The 18942-nt window shown below is 44.8% G+C and overlaps 1 protein-coding gene and 1 long non-coding RNA gene across 2 annotated transcripts; one reads left to right on the plus strand and one right to left on the minus strand.

Annotated features, from left to right (window-relative positions):
• Nucleotides 1-459: 459 nt before the first annotated feature.
• Nucleotides 460-18803, plus strand: AKR1A1 (aldo-keto reductase family 1 member A1). The gene is made up of 9 exons (NM_001006539.3): nucleotides 460-507; nucleotides 3484-3578; nucleotides 8696-8815; nucleotides 10382-10533; nucleotides 12687-12882; nucleotides 13479-13678; nucleotides 14251-14323; nucleotides 15188-15274; nucleotides 17862-18803. Exons 2-9 carry the CDS (start codon nucleotides 3489-3491, stop codon nucleotides 17925-17927), a joined length of 984 nt encoding a protein of 327 aa, NP_001006539.1. The 5' UTR covers nucleotides 460-507; nucleotides 3484-3488; the 3' UTR covers nucleotides 17928-18803.
• LOC112532877 lies at nucleotides 5297-18911 on the minus strand. Its single transcript, XR_003076349.3, has 2 exons — nucleotides 6056-18911; nucleotides 5297-5972 (listed from the first exon to the last, which is right to left on the minus strand). It is a non-coding gene; the product is annotated as an uncharacterized LOC112532877 (long non-coding RNA).
• Nucleotides 18912-18942: the final 31 nt, after the last annotated feature.

Consider the following 18942-nt stretch of genomic DNA (forward strand, 5'->3'; position numbering starts at 1 on the left):
CTGAAATCAGTGCAGGCTGTGACTGCAGGCAGTGCCGCACATACGCAGCTGTAGCCGTCGTGGTGAAGTCACTCTGCTTTAGTTTTGCTTTCAGCCTTCTCGTGCAAAGAGGGAAGTGCATTGCTGTGCACCTGCAGCAGGAGACTGATGTCTCCTCAGGAAGCGACACTCCTTCAGGCACCTTTTAGGACAAAAACTAAGGTCAAATGATTGTAAATGCCACGGTGCATTCCCTGCCTTCTTGGTAATTAGGGCTGCCCATAAAACAAACACCAGACCATCCAGAGCAGGAACGGATCACCAGGTCCCGCTCCTGGCTGCACACAGGACCACCTAAACGCTATGTCTGAGAGCGGTCCCCGCTCCAGCAGCTCAAGGCCGAGCCCGCAGCCCCGCACAGCACCCCACACGGGCCCGGCCTGCGCTGCCCGCTGGCGGCCGGAAGCGGAAGCGCAGAGCGGCGGCAGCGGCGGCCGAGCGTGCGTGGCGGTGTGCGCGGCGGTGCGGGTGAGTGCGGAGCGCTGCCCGGGGGCGCCTCCTGCTGCTGCACGTGCTGCCCCCATCGGGGAGGGCTGCGGGGGAGCCGAGCGGGCGCTGGCACCGGTCCGGGGGGGGCAGAGCAGAGCGGGGCGGGGTTGTGTTTGCGGTTTTAGCGCTATACATATGTGTGCGCTGCTGCTGTCGTACCCGATTGTGTGTATTGTGCTGGCAGAAGGCTCGTCGCTTTGGTTAACGGCGCGCTGAGACTGCGGGTGGGTGGGTGGATGGATGGATGGGCGTAGTTTGCACTTCCCGTGTTATGAATGCATCCTCCTGGCTGGGCTGCACGCACTGATTTGAGTTATTCTGAGCTTTACTCTTTCGTGTCAGTGTGGGGATAGGAGAGATGGGTGATGCTGAAGCCGTATCTCACTCGTGCCAGCTGTACCTTCTTCTTTTTGTATTGTATTTTCTCCCTTAAGAGGGCCGTGCTGCCTTAAAATGAGCAGACCGGCAGCAGGTCATGGGCACGTTGCATCTCCTCGTTAGGGGAAGAATCGGAGTGGAAACTATTAATGAGTGTTTTCTTGTAGCATTTCCATTCTTCCCGAGTCCGCAGCCGTGCTCTCAGTGTGGTGTTAATGTACAACGATGTTACATGGAGCGAGATGGTTCCACAGAACACACTGATGGTAGTTAGCAATTAAACGGGTGCACCTTGTCTTCCGGGCCGAAGTGCTGCATTTAAGATGATTGCACAACGTGGCAATGTGGAGCACATGCCCACTGTGTGGTGTTGCAGGGCAGCACGAATGCGAAAGCCCCCAGGCCTCGGTTGCACTGCGTGATGTAAGAACCGTGCAGGCAGCTTAATCCAGGTAAAGTGGACCCAGCTGTGCACAGCTGGCAACAAAATGGCTGTGCAAATCTTCAGCACAGAAGAGAATGTCAGTATCGTATTCTGACTGTTCTACAGCCCCTCCCCAAAGCGGACGCACGCCAGCAGTCTGATGACTGCCTTTACACCACCATTCGGACTGAATGTATCTCAGTGCAAATCCAGACTGATTTGTCCGACTATTCTGCACCAGAAGGTGTTGGGCCATTACAGTCTCAGTAGGAAGTCCCCGTTACAGTCCCAGTCTCAGCAGAGTAGCATCTCAAATGCTACATATCGCAGCTAGCTCTATAAAGAAGGCAAATCGTGTGGGCAGTCAGACGTCCCTTCACCTGCTGGGCACCCTGCGTGGTACAGCATCAAGCAGCTGTCTGTGACACATGCAGCGTGCTGTGTAGGCCCATTGTTTTGGTCACTGGAGCTGTTACAGGATCCTCTTACAAGAAAACAACTCCCTTGTACTGCCAAACAGAGAAGACACTCACGTGAGAACTTCCTGCTCTGTTAGATAAAGGCAAGGAGATGCAGGTGGCCGAATGACAGGTACCGGGGGGAGCTGCCTGCACGCTGCTCTGTTCTGCTGAGCACGTCCTGCAGCTGTGAGATGTGTGCAGCATGGACACGAAGGCCACGCTGTGTGTGAGGATCGGTGCTGCTGGAGCCTGGACCTACTCAGGCTGACTGTGCTGGGGATCTCCATCTCAAAAAATGTGGCTTGGGAAGCTGAGTGAGAAACTGAAAATACAAACTTTCTGTGTGAGCGCATCCATCAGTCGGTGCTTGTTTGTAGGAGAAAGATGGGAACAGCGCTATGGAGGAGACAGAGCTCTTTTGGAGCAGTATTCTGTGTGAAGGCTTCACTTTGAAGATCTAGCTTCCTCCTGCATAGTCAGCCATTTAGCCAGCATTGCATCCTTCCACTCTTGTTCTTGTCTGTGTGTTATTAAGTAAATAACATTCAGGAGTTTGGACACAGCTAAACGTTAGAAGTAACTTCCTTGTCTTCTGCTGAAGTCAGCTGGCTGCCTCTGGAGCTCATCCTGAATGTGGTTTGTTTTTAACAGTTCGGCCAGAAAGATAGAATGGGAGGATGTTGGGACACAGTATAAAAGCTTCCTCTTTGATAAAATCTATGAGCAGGTTACTGTCTGCAGCAGCTATAACACCAGCAACAGGTAATGGAAGATCGTGCTGGGGCTGTATTGCATTTCATGTGGAAAATGCATGCATATCCTGGTGTTAAGCATGAGAAAAGCCCAAGCCCAAAGTGATGTTTACCTTGTGCAGTATTTTCACGTCCTCCCTTTGGTAATAGAAGAATGCTACTCCTCTGTGGATCTGTGATAAATCAGTATTACTATCACCTTCTGTGATAGCAATGCTAGTTGTTATATTGTCTGTACTTGAACTGCATCTTAGGCAAGTGGAGTTCTTGTTGTCGAATTGCCAGCAGAGTCCACATGCAGATTTCCACAGTATGGGAACAGGAGGACCTTTCAGCTCTTTAAAAGATAGCATCCCTTACCACGTGAGCAAGGAGATGGAAAAGAGCAGGACGACAAAGTCATTTTGGGGTTCAAAACGTACAAATACATAAAGAACTGCTGCTTTTTTGCACATGGCTATTTATATGACAGAATAAAAAACCATGTGTTTATCCCCAGCTGCAGCAGTAATTAGAGCTTGGTTCCTCAGTCAGCCGGCAGGGAGTTGGTGAAAGGGAAAGACTTTGTGCAGAAGTCCTAGGGCCTTGCTTCTTTCTGTATATCAATGCTTATTGCTGATTTGGAAGGGAGAGATTGTATGTACTTCTCAAGTCTGAGAAAACTTACAGCTGTGCACTGAGAAAGAGGTAAAAGAATAAGAAGGATGAGGAGGAGAAAGAGCCTTTCTTTCTAGTCTCTTTTATAGAGCTATAAGGCTATAGATCTGGTTTGTACCACCAGAAGTTGTAAAGACCTTGCTGCAGCTTTGTTCCAGTCTAACAACTAAAGCATTATCAAGACCTGTGTGATTTTATTTATTTACTCTTGCATAGAAAAGGACATTTTATGTAATCTACTGAATTGGTGCAAAAACTCAATTTGTTCTTTTTCTTCTTGAAGCAAAAATGTCTGCAGGATGTGACTTTGTTGCACTCTACAATGGGCAGAAGATCCCTCTCATAGGACTGGGAACCTGGAAAAGTGAACCTGGCCAAGTAAGTAGGGAACAAACCACACATTAATATCATGTGCTCTCACCTACTATTTGCATTTTGTCCACTTCTTTTGAAGATCCTGGGTCTGAGACCTGGATCCTGTACTTGCATGGGTTTAGTCATAGGTCCACAGAAGCATGACTGAGGTGCATGTGAGAGGCTTTAAGACAATAGTAGCAGCAGTAGCAGATCCCTTAAGACTCATTAAACCAGACCTCAGGCAGTGGTGCTGTGGGAGATGAATCCAGAGAGAGAGCAATTAGTGCTGTAGTTATAAGATGGTGCCTGACTCCATAATCCTCAGGCTGCCAGTCTGACCAGGCATCCCTCTGGCTTGATCTGGTGACTCAGTTGAAGGGATTATTTTGGGAGGCAGGAGCTCCAGTTGTAATAAGTCTTATTCCTGTGGTCTGTCTGTGTGTAGTAGCAGAACTCAGAACTTGTTTGAGTCACCTTGCTTTTAGGCTGTGATGGCTAATGTGTCATTAGGGAGCCACTCTGTTTCTAAATTCAATGAAATGGCAAATGGCAGACTTGGAAACAATCTTGTGTTTTATTGCAGACTGTCTGTGGGAATGTTTGCATGCTATGGACTGTGCCTCCTGTTGTAATACTTTCCCTTGTCTGTCCTTTCCTTTCTTTTTAATTTAAAAGATACATTCCTGAGGGCAGACCTTGCCTTTCACAGCAGGTATACGCAGTGTCCAGCAGGAGTGTCTTCTTCTTTGGAAGATTTCTTAATTGGTATTCTTATTTTAATGCCTTTTGGACTTCATGTACCACTGCATGTCAGTAAACGTATCTTGCTTATACTTTCACGTTAGCTTCATGATAGTTACAGGAGTAAGTCAGGTGAAACCGTGCTTGTGACAGATGGAAAGTTCAGAAAGCCTTCTTGAGATGGCCCCTTGTGCTATTCTGTCTTGCCAGCTGGAGGAAAAGGTGGGAAACAAGCCATAAAAATTACATCTATTCAGAGTCACCTTATTAGGTTTCCTGCCCAAACAATTGCCAGGACAGTGGTTCTGTTTGGAATGGAAGCTGTACTGACGTGGAATCCAAGGCAGTGTGATGGCTCCATCAGCTCGTTAAATGAGGATGAGGGTGAATGTTCAGCTCTGTCACATCAGCTGCCAGCTGCATTACATTTATTAATAAGCAGGAACATAGTGGATGAATTCCTGCAGACCCAAGGTAGTTTAATGTGCATTGTACTAAAACAAATGCCTGAAACTAAACAAACAAAATATCAGCGCATTACTTTGTGCAATAACTGTCCTGAGGAAAGTGCTGCCTTACAGCCAAGAAAGATCCTGTGTGTGCATAATATAAGCCTATCTCAGGTAGATTTGCCATCGTAAGCAGCACTGCCAGCAGCTGAATCCAGCAGGGATTTGCTACTTAGATCTACCTGGGGTCCAAGGGAAGTCAATGGGGGTCACAACTGTGGAACAATGACTGCCTTCAAAGATGTGTTCCTTGAACGTATTGAAGGCAAAATCTAGAAAATGTAGTAAAAAACAGCCAGAGTTGCAGAAGATGCTGCTATTCCTGTGGAATAAATAAGTTCCTGTTTATCACTCTTGGACATTTATCAGATTCAGAGGCACAGCAGCAATTTGGCAGAGCATCGAAATGATTTACTTCTGAAAGGGCGTGATGTGGTTCAGGGAGAGTAACTATGATTGTGAATTAAAGACCAAGGGCCAAAGACCCACACAGGCAGAATAATCATTGATTGTATTCAGTGCAGCCACTTCCCAAATACACGCTACTTATCAAAATCCTTTTTGTACAAGGGCTTAATTAGGAGCGAGAGTAGAATTAGTTTGCTTTTAAATTATTTCAAGTAAATATTCTGCAGGTTGCAGTTATTTTCCTTGCCAAGCTGTTTTTCAGTCTTGACCTTATACTCTTGAATAATTTCTTTATCACTGCCATTATTATTCCAGATCCTAAACAACCCTTCAACTTGAAGCCAGATCTCAGCAGTGCAGGACAAAGGTATCATCACCTCACAGTTCATAGGAGGTGAAGTCAAACCCAGGCCATTCTGTGAATCTAAGCCCAGCTGGGGTGGTAATTTAGAATAACATTATGGTTTTTGCTTTACATGATGAAATGCTAAGAAGAGAAATTTGTTTTAGACGTTACCATAGGAACATGACGGAGAGCTATTGAGTGGAAGCGAATACAGTACAGAAGCTTCTGAGCAGTAGCATGAATGAGCCCAAAGACAAAAGTCCTTTGAGACTGGAGCATCAGGAATACCAGTGGCACGGACTATTAGCACTGGAGCTGTAATCCTTTAATGTTTTTTTCTCTTCTCACAAGTGGGCCACGCTTCCAGCCTGGAGGATGGAACGGTCTCAGGTGCTGTGACAGAGGTTGGCTCTGTTGGGACAGGAGATGTGGGGCTTACAGGGGGCTGTATTTCTGTGTGAAAGTTCAGGAAAGCCAGAAGAGGAAATGCATACCTCAGAAAACCAGTCAGGCTGGGTGTCTTGTGACAGCACTGCAGCTGTGGAGGAGACTGCTTACTTAGGTCCTGAAAACCTTGCCAGAGCATCTAGAGAATCCTGCGTATGGGAGCACAAATTCACTACTACTGGGATATACTAAGGGAAGAACTTGAATTAAATATCTGAAGGATAGGAGGCATTACTCGTTGCTTTGGGGAAGCAAAACTGCAAGTTACCATTCATATGGTGGTCTGAGTTCCTTCCTTTACAGCAAACTATTTGGTCACGCTGCACCTGAATATCACGTGGCCTGATGATCTGTCCTTACTTAAGCTGTCTGACTCAACTCAACCAGTGGAAGAAAATTTAATTCAGTAATTGCTCCTTCCACAGGCTGCACTAAAGAAAAGCTGCAAGGATCCCTTGGCTGTTATTACCATACAACACAAAACATCCTGAGGCATTTGAATCTCTAACTAATGCTGAGTCTTCCCCACCCCGGGAGATGCATGTACCTGCTTGAACGTAATGTCAAGAATACTCAAAGTTTCTCTTGAAACAAAGCACTATTGTTACACTCACATCCTTCTATCAGAGTTCATTGCCTCACTGAAGCTCTTATTTGTACATCTTGCTCTTTATTATTTGCCTTTTGCATGGACCAGGACCTCTCCTGGTTCAGATAGGAATGTCTGAGTAAGTTTACACAAGTGTGCCCAGATCCAAACTGTAGTTAAATGATTGGTCCTAGTTTGTCAGTGCTAGAAATATATGAAAACACCGATACTGAAATATGACCTCTGCTTTTATGACTGTCCAGAGGCACTTGGAGTGCCTCACCCCTGGTTTTCTGCAAGAGGTGCCATAAAGTTTTATGCAAATTTTGTTCCCGCTCGGATTTATAAAATAAAAACCAGTACGTGATAGAGGAAATGAGGAAACAGTTCAGAAAAAGCCCATGCTGGTTTCCCTTTCCTTTCTGCTATGCCTTTAAAAATAAGAAGGGGGGGGGTGGGCACACCCCAAAATTAAACAGAGCGTGCTTCTTCCCCTTAACTTCCGCCTTTGTGGAGGGGGGATGCTCAGCTTTAAAAGCCTTCAGTCTGTCCCAGGTGATTTCAGAGTCCTTGTGACCTCGACTTCCCAGTGACCTTCTGAGAAATGTCTCGTCAAAGTGAAAGAAGGACTGTAAATCCCATCCTGCTAGAGAGAGGAACAGCTGACTTCACCGTTGTAATAGAAGTGCTTTGTCATTCTGGCTAAGGGCAACCAGTCTAAGTTCCACTTTTCCTCTCAAAATGCCAAAGAATGTAGTCAGAATATCCTGTGTCTGCTTTTACTGCAGTTCTTGACAGGAAAAGCAAATGAAATTCACCAGCAGAAGAGAGAGCTCTTTCACATTTCATTTCCCCTTTTTTTTGGTAGCACCTGAAAGCAAGAGCCTTGGTTTCAATCATTTCGTTGGCTTTAAAATTGAAAATGCTGCTACTTGAGCTGAAAGAAAGCCATCAGGCTCTAGCCCTCCTCGACATGTTTTAATGTCTCCAACTAGATTAGGGCCCTATAGCATCAAACAAAGAGCAACTTAATCTCCATCAGTCCCACGAGACAGGTCTGGGAAGAGCAGTATATAGAAATCCCTGTACAGAGGTGTGCTCTGACTGTAGCACATAAGAGCTGAACAGAGAATATGTGCATACCGACCACTGGAAGTTAAATAGGATGGATTTTACTGAATGCTCTATTTAAAGGGAGATGGTGACACTAGAGTAATTTCTTCATGCTTACACGATCAGTTATTTAAAACTTTTCTTGAAAACCTCTATTGAAAAGCCACTTAAGCATCCTGGAGAGATGCCATTCTGTGTTCCCTCTGGTTTCTAGCCTTGCTCCATATCTGATGCCAGCATGTGACGATATACGTTGTACTTGTGCTTCATTACAGCTTTCAACAGCAGAAACACAAGCAAAGCGTGGTGCCTCGGTTCCAGCCGTTCTGGCTGTTGGCAGCACCTTCTTCATCAGAAGCGTGTAAAGCAAAATGTGAAACTGAGCATCAGGAGGAGATCCCTGCAGGCCATGCGTTAATAACCACCAGTATAGTGACTGCTGTTGCACAATCAGTGAGAAGGAGACACAGGAGAAAAATGTGCCGTGAAGTGGCCTTATCTTAGAAGTTAAGCAGTTGAACCAAACCTGAGCTCCGGAAATTATGAAATTACAAACCTGGCTTTCCTTTTATTCGGGGAGAGGTCGTACCTTTCCAGCTTGGCTAACATTGACTGATTGGCTGGTTAGTCCCACCGACACTGTCTTGATACATTTTTATTTGAAATCCGCTTCTTACAGCTCCTCTGATGCTTAACAAAAGTGTGGCAACTACAGCTAAGAATGGATTTCCATTCTGTGCAGTGAGTTCTCCTGTGCTCGGCCTGCATGCACGGTCTGTTTTCACGTTACTCTTGGAGTGCCTGCTAGCACTTGGCACTCTGCTCACCAAGGCTGTGCCATAGGGCACTCTTACCTACTATGCTGGGATCTCACGAGCTTCTGTAGCTCTGTACTGTGGCAGTGTTCCTCATGAAGTCCTTAGCAATTTTTTTCAGTTGTGCTCCTTTCCACTGGTTGCATTTGGTAATCTGCTTGTGATTCCAGGTGAAAGAAGCAGTGAAATACGCCCTAAGTGTGGGTTATCGCCACGTTGATTGTGCAGCAGCTTACAGCAACGAAGCAGAGATCGGTGATGCTTTCCAGGAATGCGTTGGGCCCAACAAGGTAAAAACACAAGAACCCCATGACTGTATGTTGTATCAAAATTTACAGATGTGACCTGAAAGAGCAGAGTGCGAAGTTAATGTCTGTGGCTTTTCCTTCTGGTCTGTCCCAGCTGCTTGTTATTAACAGGGCAGGCATGAAAGAGGGCATTCTGTCCTCTGGAATCATCCTGGCTGTCAGGAGGGGGAATGATCATCTGGAATAACAGCATGGAAGCTTAGAGAAAATGCCTTTTTGGAATTCCCAGATAAACACCTCCCCATCCAATAACCCCACTGACGCGTTTGAAAAACAAAGGTTGCCAGAATCAATAGTTATAATAGAGTAAATTCTCACATATTTTCTAGTTTGCCAGTTCAGAGTGCTGTGCAGTGCTGGGTAGCTGCAGCAAATTCCGTAACTACTGATTTTTTAAAGCAGCAGCTGCATTTGAAGGTTTGGTAACGGTGCAGTGGCCTGCACTGAGCTTCATGGCTGTAATGGAATGCAACCGACATTCCTATGCATTATCTCGGGTGAAATCTTCAAGTCATCCTTTTGCTCTTGTTTGCCCCAGGGGCCAGAAGAATGATGCATATGGCCTCAGAGCCTCTGGAATGAAAGTTCTCATGTTTCTTCTCTGGTCCTCTGCCCTTTGCTGCAGGGCAATCTCTTTGTTAGGTGCTTAGCTGTGGAGAGGCCGCTTTCAGCTTGCCCCAGGGATTCCTTTGCACCCTTTAGATACTGGCAATTAATGTGGAGAAGCGTAGGACTATTTCTACTCTGTATTAGCTAACGAACTTAAGAATTAACGAGAATGTTGGCTCGTTGAACACAACAGCTGATATGTGACCCACAAACAAGTGAATGGCTGGGAGAGAGAAATGAAGGAATTAATCATTCCTATAAACTGTAGACTTGAGTGTAATTTGGTACTGCAAAGATCAATAAGAGATGCCTTCCAATGGCTTCAGTGTGTCAAACATGACCTCCATTTCACGTTTAATACTTCCTAAATACCCACAATTCTATTTGATTCCATTTGTGGGCCTTATCCTTCCAATACATGACCTTCAGTTCTTGGAGCATTCCTCCCAGAGCTTCAAAATTCAAGTGCAGAGGTTTGGGGAAACTGCTTGTTTATTTTCCCACGTCCTTTCTATGAGAAACAGTCTTGGTTTATAACATGTGACGAACGTAGCAAGTTAGCTGGTTGTGCCTGGGAAGAAACTGGAAGAAACTGCAAGATGTACACATGAATAAACCAAGTAATCTTTGGTTTAGGCTGAGTAGTGGCTTTAACTGTGGAATTTGTGTGGGGAAGCGTGGGGGGGTTGTTTTGTTGTTTCAGAACTTCTAGGGAACTGCTACGTGTGTGGTGTATATTAGGGTGGGCTCACATCTGTGTGTATTTCTCTTGTTCTCCATCTAGCACGTTTCTGAAAGGTTTCATTTGTACGTCTCACTTGTTAACTTATTTGTTGTTCAACTTAAATGATTTCCTTTTGTTCTTAAGATATTTGGGGGATTGCTGCAGTTCTTCCTCAGCTCTCTCCGGTAAATGAAGCTCTCCTTCCTTTCTTAAAGGTTATTAAAAGGGAGGACCTGTTTGTAACATCAAAGCTGTGGAATACCAAGCACCACCCGGAAGATGTTGAGCCAGCACTAAGGAAAACACTTGCGGATTTGAAACTGGATTACCTGGATCTGTACCTCATGCACTGGCCCCATGCCTTTGAGTAAGTTCAGCCTGGAAAGGAACGTGGGATGCAGAAGCCCCAGTTTTACATAAGTGGTCGGTGTTATGTCCTAAGGAGCTTCTTTTTGAGCTGTGTCTTCCATCCAGTGTAAGCTGCCTGCAGGATGCTTTTATGGGTGGTTTATAGGGTAGTCCAACAGACTGCTACAGACCCCTTTCTACCTGAAACCAGTACATTCATTCATATTTGATACATCCATTCACAGAAACTACTGTTCCTATTTCATTATTCTTTATTCTCTGAGTTGGCTGGGAATTTGTTGTACTTATCTTTGAGATGAAAACGAAGCACTTTGTAAAGAAGGCAGCACTTTTCACTGATGGTTACTGACTGTACTGGAACTGAGCACATGCAGCGTCATGGTGGTGTCTGCATGAGAAGGAAATGAAAATGGCCTCTTATGTCACTTGAATTGCAGTCATTGTAAGATCTGAGGAAATAGGGGAAATTAAATGCTAGTTCTGGGTATCTTACAATCCTGCCAGCAGCAGTGGTCATTGCTTTGTTTTCCTGCAGTCATGGATACCGTGTTGGTTTTGGTTTTTTTTTCCCCTATTTCAACCATCAGTAAAAAGAAGAGAAAAAAAATCTCCTGCCCAGCTGTTTGCATGGACACTTCTCTGACCAGGAGAAACCCTGTCAGACTCAGAGGGCTTCAGCCTATTCTGCACACTTAAAACATTTTTCCCCTTCTAGTTATATGAACTGAATTTTTCCAAGCATTCATGAAAGACACTCCAGTTCTAAATGTGTCCCTCATCACAGCAGAATGAGGAAGTGTTTTCAAGCAGGGCTGGTCTGGAGGAAGAACTGCTGTTAAAAATTCCCCCTATTTTGAAATAGGTTTGTTTTACAGCTGTTTGGACAAAACCATTTCAACATTGCTTTGATAATAACACGGAACACAAATAATAATGTCTATTTAGGTAATATGATTTAAACTGCTGCTGTTGTGGCAAATGTTGGCAAAACTGATGTTGAGTTCTTCACCGTTTCTCATTGGTAAAAGTTCACTCTCAGTTTTCTATTAGCTCTACTTCTACTGTTTTAGTGCCTGATTACCTACAGTGCCTGCTGTACTGGGAGTCTGTGCAGAAGATATGTTACTTTAATGGAAATTAAAACGGACTTCCAGATGAGAATCACAGTACCCTAGGTCTTATATATTAAGTGAGAGATGCATTTTCTACTCTTGATAGGAGGCTGCTTTTCAAGGCTGAGAGTTCATATGATGATCAGATGGATAGATGTACAAACAAAAATGAGGTGCACAAGCATGGTGTTCCTAGCTGCTGTTACCTCACAGCACGTTCACTGCTTAGCTAGAGCAATGTAAGACAGTCTCTGGGATCTGGGCTAGCAGTGTTCTGCAGTGGCCATGAGGCAGCACTCTGGATTCCAGAGGAATCACTGGCACCTCTCCGAGCATGAGCTGCTCAGAGACTGCTCACAGCCCTCAGTTGGTGTGCCGGTGTCACCTGCCATAACCAGCTTCTTCCTGCGTGTGGCTTTGGGTGCTTAGTTGGTTTGTCTTTTATTTTATTGAGTTGGTATGACTAACTGGAAACACACCCATCCTACAAGCAACATGTACATGTTTAGACTTCTCTGAAAACCAGAGCTTGCACCCAGTGCTAACCATGCTGCAGAATCCAAAGAGAACGGGAAAACCAGACTACTTTGCACTCAGTCTCTGCTACGTAGCTCTTAAACCAAGGCCCCTTTGGCAACAGCTCCAAACAGACTATCAGTCCCCCCTCAAAAACAAACTGAACAACCAAGCTACTTTCCGGGTTGCAGCTATTATTGCTATTGTTGCTATTATTACATATGCAGTGGCTGATGGTTTTTGTGTAGTCGCTATAGGCAAGCAGTGTGCTATAGGTAAGAGGTTTCAAGTACTAGATTGCAAGTTTACATAGGAAAGACTGTGTGTAAAATAATTGCTTGTAGGCTAAGTCTTCATCAGGGAATTCAAGAGGGAAATTTGCTCAGTTTGTACTCCAGCTTCCAAACTATGCATAAGCTCAGGTATTCTTAAGAGTACTTACAATAAAGTTTCTCTTAGTGAAGATCTAATACAACAGAAATCACGTGCTGTGTGTATTTACACTGTGCCTTTCATGCTGCAGACGAGGGGACAATCTCTTCCCAAAGAACCCTGATGGCACGATGCGTTATGATTACACTGACTACAAGGATACCTGGAAGGCTATGGAGAAGCTGGTAGAAAAAGGTCTTGCGAAAGCCATTGGGCTGTCAAACTTCAATAGTCGTCAGATTGATGATGTATTAAGTGTGGCTACTGTCAAACCAGCTGTGCTCCAGGTAAGATGAACAAAGGAGAGGAGGAGGAGGTATACCTTCCTGGTTTTCCATGGGAGTGAAGAAAACCAATGCTGCCTGTTTAGCACAAGGAGTGCAGCTTCTGATGTACAGGGAGGAGTATATTCATGCATGCAGGAATAGGCACACAGAGGGCCCTTCCAGATAGGTGAATTAAATGGAAAAAAGGCCTGTATCCATGTTTGTGGCCATTTACACCTACTTAGTTGACAACTCTTCAGCAGAAGAGTTTCTTTCTTCCCTGTGAGGATGGGTTTAGTCTACAGGAACAAAAAAAGATTGAGGGACTAACTTAAATCCCTCCTATAGAGAGCTCCCTTGCTTGTTGGATGATTTGTTGGATACATGGAGATAAATCCAGCACTCTAAGGTTAAACAATCTCTTTTCCTTTTACTATGATCTTACGCTACCATGCCATCTTTCATTTTCCTTGTAGTTATAGCTTCATGAGGTTTTCCAGAACCTGCAATGACCTCTTGTGATGTGCTTGATTCTGCTGAGCTTTTCACCTCCTGTTTATTTAGAGCTTTGTACTGATCATTTTCCTTTGGCCATTCTTTGTGGGTCATTTTAATAGGTAGAATGCCACCCTTACCTAGCTCAGAACGAGCTGATAGCTCACTGCCAGAAACGAGGACTGGTTGTTACTGCCTACAGTCCCCTCGGTTCTCCTGATCGCATGTGGAAACACCCAGATGAGCCTGTGCTTCTAGAGGAACCTGGGATCAAAAAACTGGCAGAAAAATACAAGAAGTCACCTGCACAGATCCTCCTCAGGTACAGCTCTGGGACCTGGCCTTAGATAAAGCAGAATACAAAAGCTCGAAGGCATCTACTTTAGGATATGTGTTTTTTCCCCCGTGAAGTGGGGAGTTAGAATCACAAAGTGCCAAAAGCAAACCCAGCTGCTGCTTGTTTTAGATGTGCACGTGGCCAGTTGCTTGAACCTTACAGCCCCTGCTACTGCATTTAAAAGAGCTCTAAGAGAGATTGTGGAAGGGACTTCCCTTCCTTCACAGTGAAGAACTGTTTGCTGCTTTGTGGTTAAGTAGCAGAAGCTGTACTGGGAAACAAGGTGGTCGAGTGATACCCAGAATGTGATGAGCACTTTGTGAAGTAGCATTGCGTTTCTGTCCTCATTCTTTTGTTTGGCTTTATATCTAGCACAATCTTGGGCAGCAGCAAGTTGCCCTTCTAATACAATACAGTGCTGTGGTGGTCTTCTTCGGGGTATTTTGTTTGCAGAAACCATAAATGACATCTCTGCTGCCACTGATAATTGTTGAACCAAAATAAATGTCAGGGTTCTTGGGCAGCATGCATAGAAAATCTCTCTCCCCTCCCAACAGATGGCAGGCGCAGCGCAAAGTGGTCACTATTCCCAAGAGTGTCACTCCTGCTCGCATTCTGCAGAACCTCCAGGTAAGCTCAGATGGAGATGGGGAGTTTCAGCAGTGTCCTTTCATGTGAGTAACACGCTGTCCTGCTACTTGAATAACAACAGTCTGAAGCACGTGCTTCATGCCTGTCAAAGTGCGTGTGCACAGGAGGGAAGTTAAAGATGTGAGGAAACCAGAAGTTTCAAGCAACTGTGTGTGTGTGTGTGTGTGTGTGTGTGTGTGTGTGTGTGTGTACAGACATTATTTGAACACTGACTTGCAATAATTGGGTGGGTCTCTGAATCACCTCCTGTGATTTTTTTTCAGCCCTTAATCAGACAGACTGGCAGGTTGCATGCTTGTTCTTAAGCAAGGGTTTGTTTCTGCAGCTGTTACTCCCATTAAACCAAAGCCTGAGATGTATGCTGCTGGAAACTGCAAAAACTCCATTGCATGCTGTAGTTGGTCAAGGTTTAGATGTGTGTGGGAACAGAACCAAGAGGGAGCATTTGGAAGAGCAGTCCCACGGTTCTTCATTTTTGTGGAAGAGTATCCACAAAATACTTTTATTGGGTCTTAATGCTAGGATCTTGCAATAGGTTTTATTTTTTGAAAATAAAAAAAGAAATACTATACAACTACAGCTTAATTAATTGCGTGCCTGTTGCCTCTGTGGTTTTTTACTGTCACCTGAAATTAAATGCTGAAACAGCTCAATGTGTAGGGTCACTGCTGCTGGTACGTTCTGTCCTGGATTGCTGAGGAGTGGGATTTCACTCTGCAGAAATTCATGACCCAAGGAGATGTTTGTGGCTTCTAAAGGAAACAAAACCAAGAGGCAGAATTCAACAGAATTCAATATGAAAAGTTATGGTTACTGAACTAAACCTCTTTATTTTGTTCTTAGGTCTTTGATTTCAGCCTCACAGAAGAGGAGATGAGCCACGTTGGAAGCCTGAATAAGAACTGGCGTTACATTGTGCCAATGCTTACGGTAAAATCCTCACATTTCTAATAGTTTTGTTTATGTGCATGTGGCCACAGTGTGGCTTTTCTGTAGCTCTCTATATCCTGTCAGAACTACGTATGAGTTACAGCACTGCCTCTTCTTAGGGTATCTAAGCTGAAATAATTTTTCAGAAGCAAACCTTAGGAGAGCTTCAAGGCCATGCTTTTAACTGTAGGGCTACTTCAGTGTGTGTGTGTGTGTGTGTGTGTGTGTGTAAATATAAATTCCCACATCCCTGCAATCAAAATTCTCTTTGCTTATGGGTTGGGAGTTTGTACCAAACTGCCAGCTTAGCTGCTCATGTGTGAATGTGGTGGTGACAAACACACCTGCTGCTGACAGGATGTTTCTTTCAAGTGTTTTCCTACTCGTGCTGCAAACAAAGTCGTTTTGGTAACAAAGCTGCAAAATACATTTGGAACGTAGCCTGGCTCGGACTATTCAGGGACAGTGCATGTGCTTTTGTTACCTGGGAGATGTGATCAGATCAATGACACACAGAGAGGAGATGAAATACAGTTCAAAGTGCTGGCCCATCCAGCTGGATACAGGTGTGAGTATGATGCAGCCGGGCTTCAAAGATATCGCCATGCTGACAGATAATGAGACAGGAAGAAGTGAGATGAGGAGAAGTAAAACGTTGTGCTGGCTGTAAGATCTCGAGCGGAACCTTTTGTCTCCAGCCCATCCCTTCCAGGCATATCAGAAAGAATTTTCATCATCTGCGAATTAAAATGCCTGTCTGACCTTTCATGCCTGTCTCCTTTATGAATCTCATTTATAGTGTCTGGATTTGAAAGTGTGATGTGGCAGTGTCATAACTGATGAGACGGTTTTCCCTTGCTTTACCTTGCTGGTACATAACCACAGGGTTTCATAGTTGTGCCACTCCTCTTCACCTTGTTGTTTTGCTCTAAGTCTGATGTGAATCTATTATATTGCACGTAGGCAGTTTAAGACGTTTGACATTTTAGCAGATCATTACCTGGATAGAGGCTGGAAATTGTTTAGCCGTACCTGGTATCAGCCTGACGTCCAAACTTTTGGAAACACGGGCTAAGAAATACACATAAGCAAAACGGAATGACTAGCGAGCCAGGACAGGAGGAGAGGTGGTGGCGTACGCACAGTCTGTCCTTTTCTGATAGTTAGCTGCTGTTGATCCACAGTGTCTTTGCTGCTGATTTACTCCCCTTTGTCCTTCAGATTCCTGGGGTAGTCTAGAAACAGCTGTATACAACGTTGCTTCTGGCAGCTGCTGTTTTGACATGCTGCTAACAAATATAGATACCTGAAGGGCTGATCCAAGTAGGGAAAATACGCAGGGGAAAGAAACGGGGCAGGAGGAGGTGGGAGAGAAAAGGAACGTGAATTCTAGGAACTTGCAGTTGTTGGCTCTCAGAAGCATATGAGAAAACGCGAAGATAGTTTTGTCCATAGTTTTAAGTATTGCCGTCAGCTGGCAGTTTCATTTCACCTTAATGTTATTTTAAACCGAGCACCAGCCGAATGTTAAACCTGACATCCCAGTTTTGTGCTCTCGAGTGCCCCCAAGTGACTGTTTTTACACCACCCTGGATCCTGTAAAGCAGGGATCCCAGTCGCTTTGAAATGTGGGATTTAATCTGAAAGCGAATAGAGGGACTTGCTAGAGGATACTTGATTTGAAAGTAGCTGTGATTGCCTCTGCCCCCATAACATTGTGAGTGATATCTAGCATCACAGTAGTATAAAAATCACGTGTATAAAATCAATCGTGTCTCTAACATGACTTTTACTCAGCCATTATGTGCTTAGTATAAGTTTTAGCTGAATGATGCTACTCACCTGTGGAGATCCATCTCCTTGTTGATGCTGCATATAAATTTCCTCAAACATCACAGGTGAGGAGCAAGGTTTTACCCCAGCTCTGAGTAAATGGGGATTTTGCAGTGGGCTTAATACACCTAGGAATGCAGTTTGCGTGTATGAGCATTCAGCTTTGGGACATAGGAACTGAGACTTCTGAGTGACTGTGTCTGCATTGGGCCACCCAAAGCCTTTGTTTCATTATCAACAAATGTTAGTTTGTTGTAGTATTCCCTTCTTACAGCTGGAAAAACTGGTTAGTCACAAAAATGTTCTTATAGTAGGTGTGTTATTAAAAAGCACTAGGAAGGAGTTCAGTGACGCTGGTGTCTCAGTGTGTGATCCATGTGTTAAATTGGCAGCCCATCAACTCTGTCATGAAAAGAAGGGCAAAAGCGCAGACTTCTGCAGAGTGCTGTGAAGCATGCACATTTATCTGCAGCATTTATTCAGGGATGGCTACAAGGCAAAATGCTTCACTGTGCTTAATTTGGTTCTTCAATCCCAAGAAGCTGGAAGAAAGACTCTTGCTTTAGGCTACAAGAAATATTTCTTTCTACAGGTGCTAGGAGGACTTAGGAGTAGAGGGAACAACTCTTGATTAAGCTCAGGTCTCCCAGATATTTGACATAGAAAGATTTACCAGTTGAAACCATTAGAATTTGAAAGAGAGAAAGAACGGATCTTTTTCTTTCTGACGTGTGTCTGTCTGCTTACTTCACAGGTGAATGGAAAACCAGTACCAAGAGATGCCGGACACCCCAATTATCCCTTCAATGATCCCTATTAACTACAAGAAAATAAGGTGTTAGAATGACATGCTCCTTTATATACTTTTCCTATACAGTAATTAGTGCCGTAATATGTCAAAGAAACACCCAGCCCCGTCTATACGAAACCTTTCTTCCTGAGTAGGTTTTCTTACAGCGTACTACTTTTGATTGACCTTCTTTCTGGAGATCCCGGAGCTCCACGTCAGAGTTTGTGGATTTATTACAATGACTGCAAGCTTGCCCTGGGGAGCATCCAATCTTTTGCCATTAGATAAAGAGTGGGAGAGTCTAAATCAAGTTCCCAACATTGTTATCAGGCAAGGGCAATACTTTGGGTAATGCTATCTGCCTGCTGAACAGTAGTAAAGATTTCAAAACCACACGTGGGAATAAAAAGGGAAAGCATTTTCAGACCGAACAACTGCTCAGCTATCAGCTTCAGTATCTTCATTAATACTTTATACAAGGAATACAGTGAAATGTGCTGCACTTGCACTTTGTCCATAAAACACTGGTTAAAACCCAGGTTGCCAGCCATGCTGCATGCTTTTTATCCTCTCGGGAATCCTTGTGGGACTTAGAACTCTCCCCTCTTTTTCTTTCTCTTTTAATTTGTCTGTTGATTTGAGGAGAATAAACGCGTGCCCTGGAGCAGGCCTTCAGAGCAAGCATCTCCACTGCTCGCTGCACGGGTAGCTCCCAGCTCAGACCTTCCTCTCACAACAGCCTCAATGACTTTTTAGCGAGCCTCACAGAAACCCGTCCTACCTTTCCCATGAAGTTGTCCTGTGTCTCTGTACCAAAGATGTCCAGTCTGAGTGCTGGGAGGTGGCAGGGCTCGTTCCCACCTGTACGGTTGTCAAAGAGAAATAAACTGGTGGAGGACTCCTTCATGTCAGCGTCTCCCTTTGACGTGTGGTGGCCTTTATCTGTGCCCCCACTCCGAGGCCGGAGCCGCGCCCTCCCTCGCCTCACGGTCCCGCCGCCGGACTGCAGTTCCCAGCAGGCCGTGCGGCGGCTGCCGGCGGAGCG

The sequence above is a fragment of the Gallus gallus genome, chromosome 8 (genome assembly GCF_016699485.2).
Source record: "Gallus gallus isolate bGalGal1 chromosome 8, bGalGal1.mat.broiler.GRCg7b, whole genome shotgun sequence".
NCBI lineage: Eukaryota > Metazoa > Chordata > Aves > Galliformes > Phasianidae > Gallus > Gallus gallus.

Coding starts and splice junctions, on each gene's coding strand:
- AKR1A1 (NM_001006539.3), top strand. CDS start 3,489: ATGTCTGCAGGATGTGACTTTGTTGCACTCTACAATGGGCAGAAGATC. Junction 3,579..8,695: donor GGAAAAGTGAACCTGGCCAA/GTAAGTAGGGAA, acceptor TTGTGATTCCAG/GTGAAAGAAGCAGTGAAATA. Junction 12,883..13,478: donor TCAAACCAGCTGTGCTCCAG/GTAAGATGAACA, acceptor TCATTTTAATAG/GTAGAATGCCACCCTTACCT.